Genomic DNA, 14,669 nt, shown 5'->3' on the forward strand with positions numbered 1-14,669 from the left:
TAGCATTAACTTTGATCTTGGAGTTTCATTTGATTTAATTGCTGAATAAAAATTGGACAAACCCAATTAAATCCAACAGTGTTGTCCACAACGTAAATTCAGCACCAGCAGCATGGAAGAACCTGATGCAATGCAACCGATTGATGGAAAAAAAATACGGCTGCAAAACATATTCTGGAAGATGGCAGGAGAAGTGCATAATGATTAGGCTACGTGAAGCGATGGGTCTACAAAATACTAGCCGTGCCAGAAGACAACAAGGCTGAGCCAGAAATTATCCAACTAGGTTACATCATTCTCTTTGAATGGTACTGGGACAATGTGGGAATCATCATGTCTCGGTTACAATCCTGCTCTTTAGTCCTTATTCGGAGAGCAAATCAAAGGACTATTGTTCCCAATTCTGCTGCAAAACAAGGGTGATGATGCAAGCGATCGTGGAACCAAATGCAAGTACAAACTTGTGGCTTTTAGTTTTAGCCGTTGGTAGACTAGCCTGCGAGGACGCTGGCACCGGTGCAGTCCTGGAACTGGAACAGTCTTCCCTGTATTCAGATGAGAGGATTCCCGACAACGCTGCAAGAAAACCATGAGCAGAAAAAAACTTAAATCTAAAACTTTGTGAAAATCTCAGACAGGAACAGGTGGATTACAGCCTTACTAGAGTGTCCCTGCAAACGATCTCGGTATCTGTCCGCTCAAGTTATTAAAGGACAAGTCTTTGGAAAGACAAGAGTGCTAGCACACCGAGTATAAATTAAACCAAGCTGTAGCTACTTAAATAACGCAGCAAGGTAGAAATGGCATATGCCACAGCGCTCACTCACAAGTACCAGAGGCTTTCAAGGTGGACCACAGAGGAAGGGATTTCACCATACAAGTGGTTGCTGGAGAGGTTGAGTTCCCTGAGCCTCCCAAGCCTGCCAATCTCTGGAGGGATTGTCCCGGTTATGTGGTTTTTCTCCAGCAAACTGTGGACACAGATGGATACAATGAAAGGCTAGCCCTCACAGTCAGAAAGGGGGAAAGGAACTCAGCTGGACACAAAGGCTACCATCTACCATATCCATGAGACCATGAGAACTGATAGGAAGCAACATGACACTCACAGAATCTCGAGATTCGTCAAGTTTCCTATGCTTGGTGAGAGGCGGCCGGATAGCTTCTGGCTTGGAGCTTCCCTGCCAAATGTTCAAGGACGGAGCCACACAACAGCCATGGGGAGAACTTCACGGATGGTGAAAACAAACCGAGAGGAAACGGGTGTGCAGCTCGCTTACAGGCTGGTGACAAGATTCTGGGTTGAGCAGGAGACCAAGGAACACGAGCAGGGTGTTGGTCTCGAGATCTCCCTCACAGATGAGCCAACCGCTTACTGTTATTGCCGACCACACACACTACGGCTAGAGGTAAAAGATGGGAGAGAGAACAAAGCACACACACAAAGCACAAGCACCAGCATTGGCTGAAACTCTGCAGAGTAGATGGCAAAAATTGAACTCACTCACTTTACTGAGTTGCAGTGGGAAGATACATATACAACTCTACCCATCTAATCCAAGTACTAGACATGCCAGGCTTTCATGCTGCTACAGTGATTAGATGTGATAGCAGGGCTAACTTTGGTGTCTGCCCCTGTTGTTGGCTACAATGCGGCAGGGGAGTCTTTCGGCGGCTGTCCCTGCTGCGGCTACAGTGCAGCAGCAGGGAGCCCTTTCGGTGCCTGCCCCTGTCGCGCGTTCAGAAATGGGAGAGCAGCAGATTACTTTATAATTCTTTCCCTAATCCTGCTGCTAACCCTAGAACCTCCACCATACCGATCATCTTCTTCAGCTCTGTGAACCGAAGATGGCCGAGCGGCTTGGTGAGGACGTCCGCGAGTTGCCGACCAATTTCGACGAACTCGATGACGATCTGCCCTCCATCGACACAATCCCTGAGGAAGTGGAACTTGATGTTGATGTGCTTGCTCCGGTCGTGGAGAACCGGATTCTTCGCGAGGGCGATGGCGGGCTGGTTATCCACCATCAATGCTGGTGGGTGAGCTTCCACACCGGTCAGCTCGCCCAGCAACTGGCGCATCCACACAGCTTGGCACGCCGCTATGACCACCGCCACGTACTCTGCCTCGCACATAGATAGCTCCACCACCTTCTGTTTTAGCGACAGCCATGAGATTGGAGCCGACCTGAGAAAGACGAGCACGCCAGAGGTGCTCCGCCATCCATCGATGTCCCCCGCCATGTCTGCATCATTGAACACAGTGAGCTACAGCCCACTTCCGCTGGTCTTGGGAAAGACGATCCCCTGATCCACCGTCCCCTTGACGTAGTGCAGCAGTTGCTTCACTGCGACCCAGTGATCCTCTCGGGGATCCTCCATGAAGCGGCTAATGTAGCCCACAGTGAACGCAATGTCTGGCCTCGTGTGGACTAGGTAGCGTAGACCACCGATGATGCTTCGGTAGAGTGTTGCATCTACCCTCGCTGCAGTACTGGCCTTCGTCAGCTTCAACTGCTCCTCCATCAGAGTCACGCACGGCTTGCACTCAGCCATGCCGCTCCACTCCAACAGCTTTGAGGCATACGCGCTCTGACTAAGTGTGAGCGCCTCCTTCCCCTGTCTCACCTCGATGTCGAGGTAGTAGGAGAGCGTACCGAGATCGTTCATTCGAAAACGAGCCATCATCTCGTGCTTGAAGCTATCGATGTCCTCCGCATACGCACCAGTGATGATCAAGTCGTCCACATACACGCCGACGATGAGCTCCTCCTTCCCCCGTTGTTGCGTGTAGAGCACATGCTCGGTTGCGCACCGCGTGAACCCAAGCTCGCCCAACATGGCGTCAAGCTTAGCGTTCCATGCTTCGTTGGGCCTACAGCAGCCCGTAGAGTGCCTTGTGCAGTCGGAGCACCTTGTGCTCCGCTCCCTTGACGGTGAAACCCGGAGGTGACCTGACGAAGACTGTCTCCGCTAGCTCGCCGTTGAGGAAGGCCGATTTTACGTCTAGGTGATGGACGTGCCAGTCCTTCACTGCTGGCAAAGCCAGCAGCAATCGGATAGACTCCATGCGCGCTACCGGTGCAAAGACTTCCTCGAAGTCAACGCCCTCGCGCTGGACAAAGCCTCGGGTGACGAGGCATGCCTTGTGTTTAACAATGGCGCTGCGCTCGTCTCGCTTGACCTTGTACACCCACTTCAAGCTGATCGGACAGCATCCTAGAGGTGGATCAATGAGCTCCCAAGTCTCGTTTTCGTCGATCGCCTTCATCTCCTCCAGCATCGCCCATCGCCAATTTGCACTGATGAGAAGTAGCTCTAGGTCATTGAGCAGCCAACCCGCCAGACCTGAGGACCCTATGCCACCGATGATGTCATCCAGCCTGCGGAACCGCACCTCCTCATCGTCGTGGAAAGCATCCACGAACTATGTGATGTCGCTTGGAGGTGAGGCGAACTCGATCAACGTCGATGGAGTCCCCTGTTTCGCCAGAGTGGTCGGCACAGCACCTGGAGTGCTCAGCACTCCAGCTGTAGTGCTCGGCACTACTCCTGGACCGCTCGTCACCACTCCTAGAGTGGTTGGCACCACTATAGGAGTGCTCGGCACCAGTCTTGGAATGGTCAGCACCACTACAAGACCTCTCCGCTCCGCTACAGCAGTGTTCGGCACCCGTCCTAGAGTGGTCGGCACCATTATAGGACCGCTCGGCTCCACTACGAGAGCGTTCGGCTCCCGTCCTAGAGTGGTTAGCACCACTGCAGGACCACTCAGTACCACTTTCGGAGTGCTCGAGACCCCTCCCGGAGTGCTCAGCACCACCCCAGGAGTGCTCAGCTTTGTTGCTGGAGTGGTCGGCATCTCCTCTCCAGCGTCTCCACCACTATGGATGACCAAGTTCTTAATGACGAAGGTGCTGGTGAAGCCGCTAGCTTCCCCCGTGCTCAGACTGTCCCAGTCCTAGGCCTCCTTCTCATCGAACATGATGTCACGCGAGACAACCACATTGCCTCCATGTGGGTCATAGAGTCGATACGCCTTGGTACCTTCCTCGTAGCGCAGGAGCACAACCGGTGTGCTCCTGTCCTCCAGCTTGGTGAGGACAGGCTTCGTCTTCCTGATGTGGCCGATGCAGCCGAATGTCCGGAGAAAAGACACGCTCGGCTTGTGCCCATACCAAGCTTTGAACGGCATCACGCCCTTCATGGCCTTTGCGGGCACACGGTTGAGGATGAACACCGCCATGGTCACCGCCTCACCCTAGAACCTTGCCGGCATGCTCTTAGCCTTCATCATGGATCAAGCCATGCCAACCACCATCTGGTTCCGCCGCTCCACCATGCCATTCTACTGTGGCAAGTACGGCATGGTGTGGTGTTGCACCACACCCTGATCTACACAGTATGCAGCAAACTCCACCAAAGTAAATTCGTCGTCGTGATCAGTTCACGGCACGTGCAGCTTCTTGCCGCTCTTCGCCTCCACGCGCGCCTTGAACTTCTTGATCGCCTCCACCACCTCATCCTTGCTCGTCAGAAGTTGCAGCTACATATAGCGACTACAATCATCCATGAGCAAGAGGAAGTACCACCGACCACTGTTTGTGGCTGGCGTGATTGGCCCATAGAGATCGCCGTGGATGAGCTCGAGAGCGTCCACCGTGTGATACTTGGCCGCCTTTGGGAACGATAGCCTCCTCTGCTTCCCAGCCAACCAGCTATCACATAGCTCACCTACATGCTTGATGTGGGTCAGCCCTCGGACCATCTTCTCTAGCTGATTGAGCGTGTCAAAGCTGAGATGGCCGAACCGGGCATGCCACAGCCATGGCTCCATGGTGTGCCATGCTGCCAGGCACACCGGCTGCTCCACCTTCAAGTCGAGGGGGTACAGCTCATTTCAGGACTTCTTCACCTTATCAAGAAGGCGATGCTCCCGGTCCCTGATCCTGAGGACGCCGTCCTTGATCAGTACCTTGCTATCGCGCTCATCTAGCTAGCCAATGCTGATGATACTTGAACGTAGCTGTGAGATGTAATATACATCTATCAGCGCGCGATGTTCACAGTTCTGGCACCTGAAGATGATGGTGTCGTGCCCTCGAATCGCCACCCTTGAGCCGTCACCGAACTTCACCGTGCCAGTCACGTTGCTGTCAAGCTCGGAGAAGGCTTCCTTAGAGCCCGTCATGTGGTTGTTGGCGCTGGAGTCCAGGTACCACCGCTGCTCCTGCTCGCCACCCACATGTTCGAGGTTGACTTGGGCACGCGGTTCGTTGAGGTTGACAACCTTCAGAGCCTTGCCATGCCTTTCCACTACCATCACCTCTCCCTTCTCCTTGGCCTCAATGTTGTGTAGTGCATAGAATGTCGTCATCAGGAGAGTGGCCTCATCATCCTCATCAGCCTGTGCTAAATGAGCCTCAGCCTTCTTCTCCTGCTTGGGATTTGGGCACTCCTTTGCCCAATGGCCCGTCTTCCCGCAGCGCCGGCGGGCGTTGGGTCAACCTTCTTCTTCTTCTCCAAAGAAGCTTACCACGGCGCTTGCCATCGCCACCGTGACTGGAGGAGGCTTCCCCGAAGTTCTTCTCCTTTATCCGGGCAGCCCACTCCTCCTCTATCAGTAGCAGCTTACCACTGTCCATCGTTATTGTGGCCTGCTCCATGCGCTTGTCCACCACCCATAGATGGTCTATCACATCCTCAATGGTGAGGGTGGACAAGTCTAGCATCGTCTCTATGGAGAGAGCGATCTAGATGTACTTCCCCAGTATGGAGTGGAGGTACTTAGAGACTGCCTCTTTTTCATCGATGGTGACATCGTTGCTCCTCAGTTTGCTGATGAGCGACTACAGGTGAAGGGAGAAGTCCTCCACTGACTCACCATCCTTGAACTTGAGGTTGGCGTACTCCTGCTTCAGCAGCTGGGCCGTCGCCTTCTTTGTGCGGTCGGAGCCAACGGGCATTGCTGCAATGGCCTCCCACGCCTCCTTAGCATAGTTCTTCGCCCCCAACGGCTCCCTATACTCCGCTGGCACAGCGGTGAGGATAGCCTCCAACGATGACATGTTATCTTCTTCGTTGTCGGTGCCCTTGTCAATGGCATTCCAGAGCCATCGGGCTTTGAGCTTGACCTTCATGGTCACCGCCCACTCGCCATAGTTGGTGCGAGTCAGCGTCGACCAATTGGTGCCACTGACCTCCCGCACCATGCACACGACGACCTTCTATCGTGGTTGGGCAGCCACAGCAGCGTCGCTGCTGTCGCACATCTTCAAACCGTCCGTCATCGCCAGCGGTTAGTCCGGCGACGGCGCTTGTACGGCTCCGATACCACTTGTTGGTCCTAATATCTCCCGCACGGGTGAGCCGACCGCTCACTGTCGTTGTCGACCACACACACTATGGCTAGGGGTAGAAGAAGGGATAGTTTTCTTCTGCGCTGTGTGTGATAGCATATGGCTATGTGGGTACGGGGGCCTTTGGCCTTTTCTCGCCTTCTCGGTACGAACAGAGAATGTTTTAGTTTTCGCCTTCTACGTGGGTAATTTAGATGTAAAATTGGGGGTTGTTTTATGTATTTTTTATAATGACAAATGTGAGTAATTTTCTTATATAAATTACGATAGATCCAATGGCTATTATCAACAATAATGATTCGAGTCTACCAAATTAAAGGTCAGATGTTTTGTGAGAAGACACAACAGGAAATGGTTCAGGAGAAAGCCACACAGAGATCCACTTATGCACGGGAAAAGTATATGGACTCCACGCACTTACCCAACTCAGCTTGGCCCTTGCGAGGTCATCGTGGCTCCAATAAGGACTAGGGGTCAGGAAGCATGAGTTTCCTGATAGCAGGAAAAAATAATTATCGTGGGAGTTTGCTTTCTCTAACTCATTTACGCATTCCACATTTACATGCTTTCCTAAGTTGTGTGCTTACTTTACTACTCTAGCTAGCTAGGTTAGTGATTAGGATTGGAATTTAGCTTGAATAACTTTTTTTTATAGTAGAGATAACAACATACTTAGCAAAACCTAGTTGCACATCCAGATAGATATCTTTGTATAGGTTTTGATAAATAGGGTTTTAGTTGGCCTTTAGCCTTAAGTTACCTAATTCAACCTCCACCTCTTAAGCATCACGATCCGTTGAGTATATACATCAAGACAAACAATTGAGAGGTTTGATTATGGAGTTTTCCCCCTAAATTACATAAAAAATATAATAATAATATCACATTTCTCTTAACTCATGGAATTTCAGATTTTTCTTTTTGACTTAGACCTTCATTTGAAAAAAAAAAGTGTGTCTTACACGATTCCCGTACCTATTCACTTGATTTATATGGTGGATTATCTCCATCAAAAGTAAGATAATAAATTTCAAGTATGAAGAGAATCACTAACCCATTGAAAGGGTGAAATCAATCCATCCATATATGATTTTTTTTTAAAAAAATATGATTTTAAAAAATTAAATGTAATTGTTGTGTATGATCTTGGATGAAGTTGACATTTATATGAACTTGTAGCACTCAATTTGATCTATGATTGTATAGTTGACAATTTTTAATTTGAAGATGTTTGGTGTCTAAAACATGGCTAAAGTTTAAATTTGAATACTAACTGCATTTTGGACATTAGTGCATGTTTAGATTAAAAATTTGAGAACTACATAGTCATAGATCACATCAAGTGTTACAATTTTCATATAAAGATCGACTTCATTTGAGATCATGTGAACAAAATTATATATTGCCATACCAGTATTTGGCGAAAATTGGTATTTTCATCGTTTCATTTTGCAAATATTACTCGCACTTTCAAACGGTGACATTCACTGTTTTTTTTAAATTTCTAAAGTTATATAAAGCTATCCAGCGAATACATCACGCAAAATGTCTCTCTATATTTTGTAATTTTATAGTATCATATCATGGGCCACTCCTACGATTACTGCATCAAACATGTTAAAAAACAGAGAATTTTTTCGTTGTTTGCCTGCTCTTTTGACTCTACCTCTTTGTGCTTTGCATTTTAATTTGTAGGAATCGTATGCTTTTTTTTTCCTCATGTCAAAGCATTATTTAATAAAGCAAGGAAAAGCGAAGAATCCAATTCCAGACTCGGCTTGTCAGTTTGCAACACTTGAGTGGGCACCGTTCTTTTTGCTTGGCTCGCAGTGCACGACGACAGGAGGAGACAGATGCTCTTGGTTTCTTACGATAAATCTCTGTACTGCCTATCACGTTTAATGATGTGATCACTTAATTATGTACTGCATCAGTCACAGCCTCAAGCCACCTGGAGTCGACGGAGGGACTATTTGGTTGGATACCGCAAGGCAAGGAGCCAGCCAGGCATCAATCTCGACCCTAGCGTCTAAAATTGAACGTCTGGAGGGAGCTCTCCGAGCCAAGCAACTTTATCTGAATCAGAACCAAACAAGCTCTTAATGGGGTGCTTGGTTGGTAGAATGATGTGGTTAATCATCATCTCATTAACGCCTGGTCGCCTCGTACAGAGCCGCTGCCGCCACCACCGCTCCTCGCTCTGCCGCCACCACATCTAGGGCCCCTCTCCTTCTTCCTCTCCGGTACGTCTGCCGGAGACAGGAAGGGGAGAGGACCCATCCTTTTTCCCCACAGTTTTTCTATTTAGTTGAATAGGATTTGGTCCAATAAATCTTTCGGCGAAATCAAATGATTTTCGGTCGGCATCGTATTTCCTACTATGACTTCGGTGATTGCCACAACGAGGTCATCGTTGCAGGTATCGATTTCATCGGTAGGCGGTCAATTTATGGCCTGCAAGGGGACACTACACTATGACATACATTTGCCTACAGTTATCTGTTGGCAAAAGGTGGATTTCGCAAACACATTATGTGTCGGCAATAGTATGACTTTTTAATGTCATATTATCTATCGGGAAAAAGGTTATACGGCCACAAGTTATCTGTCGGTGTTTGTCTGTTGATAGAAAAACTGTCGGCAAAAAATTCTAGATTGTACAAGTGTCGGGGTAGCATGAAGGGGATCACTGTACAAGTGTTGGTGAAAGAATACCCGTGTGTGTAGGACGGCTCGTGAAAAATCATCTCACGCAAATGAAGTTCCGAAATAATGAGACCCGCGCACTGAAAACTCTTTCCCATCCGGCCATCCGCCACTTTCCATACCCCGCACACGCAAAAAAGAAAAATACCCCTCCACGCCCACTGGCCGGCTGCTGGCTGCCCCCAATCGCCCGCCGCCCCAACACTGCCCCCTCATCTATGAACCCCACGCCGCTACCCCCACCTTCCGCCGCCCCAAAGCGCCACCAGCCCACCACGGCGCCACCCCTACCATCCGCTGCCCCCACCATCCACCGCTAGGGATGGTGGTCGGGGGCACCCGCCACGCGGAGTTCGCCTGTGTGGCCGTCTGCGCCAGATCTGGGAGCGTCTCTCTCGCCCTCACCACCTCACGTGGTTGAGTCCACCGAATGCTGCCGCCAACGACGCGCCACCATGTCTTTGTCACCGGAGCTGCGTGCACGGCTACCGGCGCTAGATCTGGGCACACCTCCCTCGACCTGGACGAGAAGGCCCCTTCGTCGCCTTCCTCGCAGCCATACAGATGTCTGGGAGTCTGCTCCGGTGGTTATGATGTAGTGGAGCGTAGTACGAGAGGGGCCAGTGGTAGTATGACTCATCTGCCCATTTCGTCGGCTGCTTCTACCGTGACCGTTTCTAAACTATCGGCAAAACCTTTGGTGGGAGGCTATCTGTCGGGAAAGGTACCCTTTGCATACATTAAAAATTGTCGGCAAAGGTAGGTTGTGTTATAGTCAGAGGGGTGCTTCTGGGAGCCCCCTACGAGGACAACGACTCCGGGTCATCAATTCACAGTCGATGGTCACGGAGAGGAATTCAAGGTCTCCATATGATGATTCTGCGGCCTATGTCATACCCGACGATGCAACTGCCGATATTCTTTCAACGATTTAGATGCGTTTTGGACTAGTTCCGAAGCGTTGAATCTTGAGGCATGTCCAATGTTTTGGGGTTGGTCGTTGGATTCAGCATAAGAACTGCACTTTGGCTCCGACGTTCGAGGGAAGGCATTGGGGAAGAAGACGATGGAAGAATCTAGATAGAACATCGTGTATTTTTTATATCAGATTTTTTTCATGTGAAATTTGAGGATGTACTATGCCAGATTTAATATAAGTCCCCCTTGCTTTCACAAAAAAAAATCATCATCTCACTCTCATGATGCATCACTCCATGTAGGATAAGTTGATTCCTCAAATTAGACACACCATGAACCTACAGCCTATCTGTAGTGACCAAAACATCCCAACAACACTTTATCCCAAAAAGAAAGGAAAAATAAGAAAGGCAAAAGCAAGAAGTAGTTTTTTCCCTCTTGCCTTTCTATTTTTGCTCCTCCATGTTGCCTCCCAGGGTAACTGGTTGTAATTTCTTGTTCTCTATGCAATGAAAATAGGCACAATCTGTGCCGGTTTCATTCAAAATAAATAAAGAACAAGCAATGTTTCGTTAGTAATGTTACTTTGTTAGGACTCAGGATAGACCAATTCACCGGATGATCCATGGATTCCCAGCAAATGAGGTCTGCTTATTACCATTGATAGAGGAATGCCAATAGGCTTAGATTCACTTAAAGGAGATATTACAATAGGGTTACATATATATAGAGATAGACTAAACTAGAGAATTAAGAGGGGGAAGTCCCAGGTATCATGCCGGGAGTCCCTAGGCGGCACACTGGGTAGAAACCCAAGGGGCAGCCGGTACAACAGTAAATGATAGGAAATAAATACTCTAACACCCCCACAGTCGGAACGTCGTTAGGACGAACGTTCAGACTGGAGTGAAACTCCATAAAAACAGAAGAAGGGAGGCCCTTGGTGAAGACATCGGCGAACTGTGACGTGGTGGGAACGTGAAGCACACGGACAGCCCCAAGGGCGACCCGTTCCCGGACGAAGTGAAGGTCAATTTCCACGTGCTTGGTACGCTGGTGTTGAACGGGGTTGGTGGAGAGGTAGACGGCGCTGACGTTGTCGCAGTAGACGAGGCAAGCAGAATCCAGAGGATGATGCAGCTCCTGCAGAAGTTGCTGCAGCCAGGACGCTTCGGCGACGCCGTTGGCAACTGCACGGTATTCGGCCTCGGCGCTCGATCATGAAATAGTGGGTTGGCGCTTGGACGACCAGGAGATGAGGCTACCACCGAGGAAGACAGCATAGCCGGAGGTGGAGCGGCGGGTGTCAGGGCAGCCAGCCTAGGCAGCGTCGGTGTAGATGATGAGCTGAGTCGGGGCAGAGCGGGGAATGACAAGACCAAAGCCGATAGTGCCCTGAAGGTAGCGAAGAATCCGCTTGGCAGCAACGAGATGGACTTCCCAGGGATCATGCATGTGCAGGCAAACTTGTTGAACGGCGTACGCGATGTCGGGCCGGGTGAAAGTGAGGTACTGGAGAGCGCTCACAAGGCTGCGATATGCTGTAGGATCATCAACAGAGGGTCCGGCATCAGCAGAAACTTTGGCACAAGTGTCAACAGGGGTGGAACAAGGCTTGCAGTCGCTCATGCCATGACGAGCAAGAATGTCCAGAGTGTACTGACGCTGTGAGAGAAACAGAGTGTCCTTCTGTCGCTGAACTGCCACGCCAAGAAAATGGTGCAAGGAACCAAGATCCTTCATGGCAAATTCTTTCTTCAGTGCATCGATCACCTGGTGTAAGAGCGGCTGAGAGGAGGCTGTAACAACAATGTCATCCACATATAGGAGCAAGTAAACTGTCTTGGTGCCACAGTGATAGATGAAAAGAGAGGTGTCGGACTTAGCTTCAGTGAATCCTAGAGAGAGTAGACAAGCAGCAAACCAGCTGTACCACGCTCGTGGTGCTTGCTTTAAGCTATAGAGGGACTTGTTGAGCCTGCAGACATGTTCAGGAAGAGCAGGATCGGCAAAACCAGTGGGCTAAGGCAGTACACCATTTCTGACAATGTCCCATGAAGGAAAGCATTCTTCACATCAAGTTGATGGATCGGCCAGTCCCGAGAATGAGCCAGAGTGAGGATGGTGCGAACAGTGGCTGGCTTGACGACGGGGCTGAAGGTTTCGTCGTAATCAATACTGGGGCATTGTGTAAACCCGCGAAGTACCCATCGAGCCTTGTATCTATCTAGGGAGCCATTAGCATGGAACTTATGTTTGAAAATCCATTTGCCAGTGACCACATTCACCTTGGCAGGGCGAGGTATGAGATCCCAAGTGTGGTTGTCCAAGAGAGCAGCATATTCTTCTTCCATAGCCCGACGCCAATGATGATTGGTAAGAGCGTCACGACAGGACCGCGGTAGCGGGGATAGAGCCTCGGTGTGTAGGGCAAGACGGGGCTGCTGGTACCCAGATTTCCCATGAGTCGCCATGCCATGAGAATTGGCGATGGGCGGGATGGGAACAGCACCGGCTGGAAGTGGAGGACCACTCTTGACAAAGCATGGTGGAGATGGAATGATGTCGGAGCGTCGAGGAGGAGCCCCAGCAGGGGACTCTGGTGGCGAGCTGGGTGTCGGGGCGCGCCTGGTGTAGACATGAACAATGGGTGGTTTGTCGAAGTAGGAGGCCATGGGCGCCGGCACAGGGGGCGTCATGGACACCGGTGCAGGGGCAGACGATAGGGGGGGCGCCTGCACAGGAGGCACCATGGATGTCTGTAGGGGGGCACCATGGGCCGGGACGTCGGTGTGCCTGGGGCAGGCACCGAGATGACCGATGGCCGGGGCACGGGGAAACTCGATGGAGGTGGCCTGGACACCTGCATGCCTAGTCCCAGCATCGGAGTGACCGATGGCACAGGCTGGGAGGGGGCGCACAGAGGCGCAGGTGCTGGTAGGGGGCCTGCACTCCTAGGGATACCTGCAGGAAGAAGGGAAACTGATAGGGAGTCATCATCAGTTAGAAAATCAAGCTCATGGGTAGGAGGTGAGGGCCGACGAAGGGAGAAAGGAAATGTTGTTTCATCGAAGACAACGTGGCGAGAGATGATGACACGGTTGGTGGCGAGATCGAGGCCCCTATAGCCTTTGTGATCAGGAGAATAGCCAATGAAAACACATAGAGAAGAACGTGGGGCGAGCTTGTGAGGAGTGGTGGCAGTGAGGTTGGGGTAACAGGTGCAGCCAAAAGTCCGGAGGTCATGATAGGAAGGATGAGTGCCATAGAGCACGAAGAAAGGGGTGCTCATTTGTAGAGTTTTAGTGGGGAGGCGATTGATGATGTGAGTGGCAGTGGCAAGGGCATCAGCCCAATAGGAGGGGGGCATGGAAGCTTGGAAGAGCAAGGTGCGGGTGACATTGTTGGTGGTTCGAAGCATGCGCTCGGCTTTGCCATTTTGCTGCGAGGTATAGGGGCAAGACATGCGGAGAGAAACACCTTTAGCAAGAAAGAAAGCACGAGACGCAGAGTTGTCAAACTCACGGCCGTTGTCACATTGCACGGATTTGATGGTGCAACCAAACTAGGTGAGCACATAGGCGAAAAAATTAGTGAGGACAGAAAAAGTGTCAGACTTTAAACGAAGAGGAAAAGTCCAAAGAAAATGAGAGCAATCATTAATAATAATGAGATAATATTTAAATCCGGATACACTGATAATTGGAGAAGTCCATAGATCATAATGGATTAACTCAAAATTATGAGATGCTCTTGACAAGGAACTAGTAAAGGGTAAGCGGACATGGCGCCCAAGCTAACAAGCGTGGCAGAGGGAGTCATCATTGGGTTTGCTGGAGATAATTGAAGAAGACTAGGCGAGGCTCTGAAGAGTGGCCTTGCTGGGATGGCCGAGGCGACGATGCCAAGTAGCCGGGGAGGGAGTGGCCACAAGAGCGCAGGAACCGGAGGGCGACGATGGGAGCTGCAGGGTGTAGAGGGGCCCTGAGTTGTTACATCAAAGGAGGACGTTCCTGGTACGGATATCCTTCACAAAAACACCAAGTGGGTCAAACTCAATAGAAACGAGATTATCAGAGGTGAACTGTCTAACAAATAGAAGGTTTTTAATAATATCAGTAGCTATAAGAATGTTGTTGAGATGAAAGGGACCAGGAAGAGTAGAGTAGCCGGTGCCAACGACCGATAAGGTGGCACCATTGCCTACCACAATGGAGGAAGGAAAAAAAGGATGGCGACACGGTGACCATACTAGGGTTGGAAGCGATGTGAGATGTGGCGCCCGAGTCGACAACCTAGTCCGAGGAACTTGGTGGTGGGGTGAGGGTAACGGTGCTGAAGGCGTTGGCGAGGGACTGGGGATCCCATGGTGACCATGCAGAAGGGGACGGCGGGGTGGGTGCCTAGTAGTATGCTGCAGGAGTTGGAGGATAGTATGCTCCAGGAAGAGGCATGCCCGTCATCAGAGCTTGCTGCGGCGATGAAGATGGGCCGACGCGAGGTGGTGGACCACGAGGACCACTGTGGGCGGACCCTGGCCACATATGGATGGACCCGGTCCATGGGTTGAGGATGGAGGGCCACTGTGATCCGCTTGGCGAGCCGCTGTGCGATCCACCTTGGCCACGGCCGCCGCGACGATGCCGACCACGGTTGCTGCCAGGTGACACCCCCCCCCCCGGCAGC

At 50.8% G+C, this 14,669-nt stretch overlaps 1 protein-coding gene and 1 long non-coding RNA gene across 2 annotated transcripts; both read right to left on the reverse strand.

The window, feature by feature from the left end:
- LOC136522270 (uncharacterized) lies at positions 1–1,358 on the reverse strand. The gene is made up of 3 exons (XR_010775830.1): positions 1,110–1,358; positions 662–971; positions 1–576 (listed from the first exon to the last, which is right to left on the reverse strand). It is a non-coding gene; the product is annotated as an uncharacterized lncRNA (long non-coding RNA).
- A 910-nt stretch (positions 1,359–2,268) lies between these two features.
- LOC136523747 (uncharacterized mitochondrial protein AtMg00810-like) lies at positions 2,269–2,841 on the reverse strand. The gene is made up of 2 exons (XM_066517322.1): positions 2,629–2,841; positions 2,269–2,514 (listed from the first exon to the last, which is right to left on the reverse strand). Exons 1-2 carry the CDS (start codon positions 2,839–2,841, stop codon positions 2,269–2,271), a joined length of 459 nt encoding a protein of 152 aa, XP_066373419.1.
- Between the last annotated feature and the right edge of the window lie 11,828 nt (positions 2,842–14,669).

The sequence above is a fragment of the Miscanthus floridulus genome, chromosome 18 (assembly GCF_019320115.1).
Source record: "Miscanthus floridulus cultivar M001 chromosome 18, ASM1932011v1, whole genome shotgun sequence".
NCBI classification, from domain to species: domain Eukaryota; kingdom Viridiplantae; phylum Streptophyta; class Magnoliopsida; order Poales; family Poaceae; genus Miscanthus; species Miscanthus floridulus.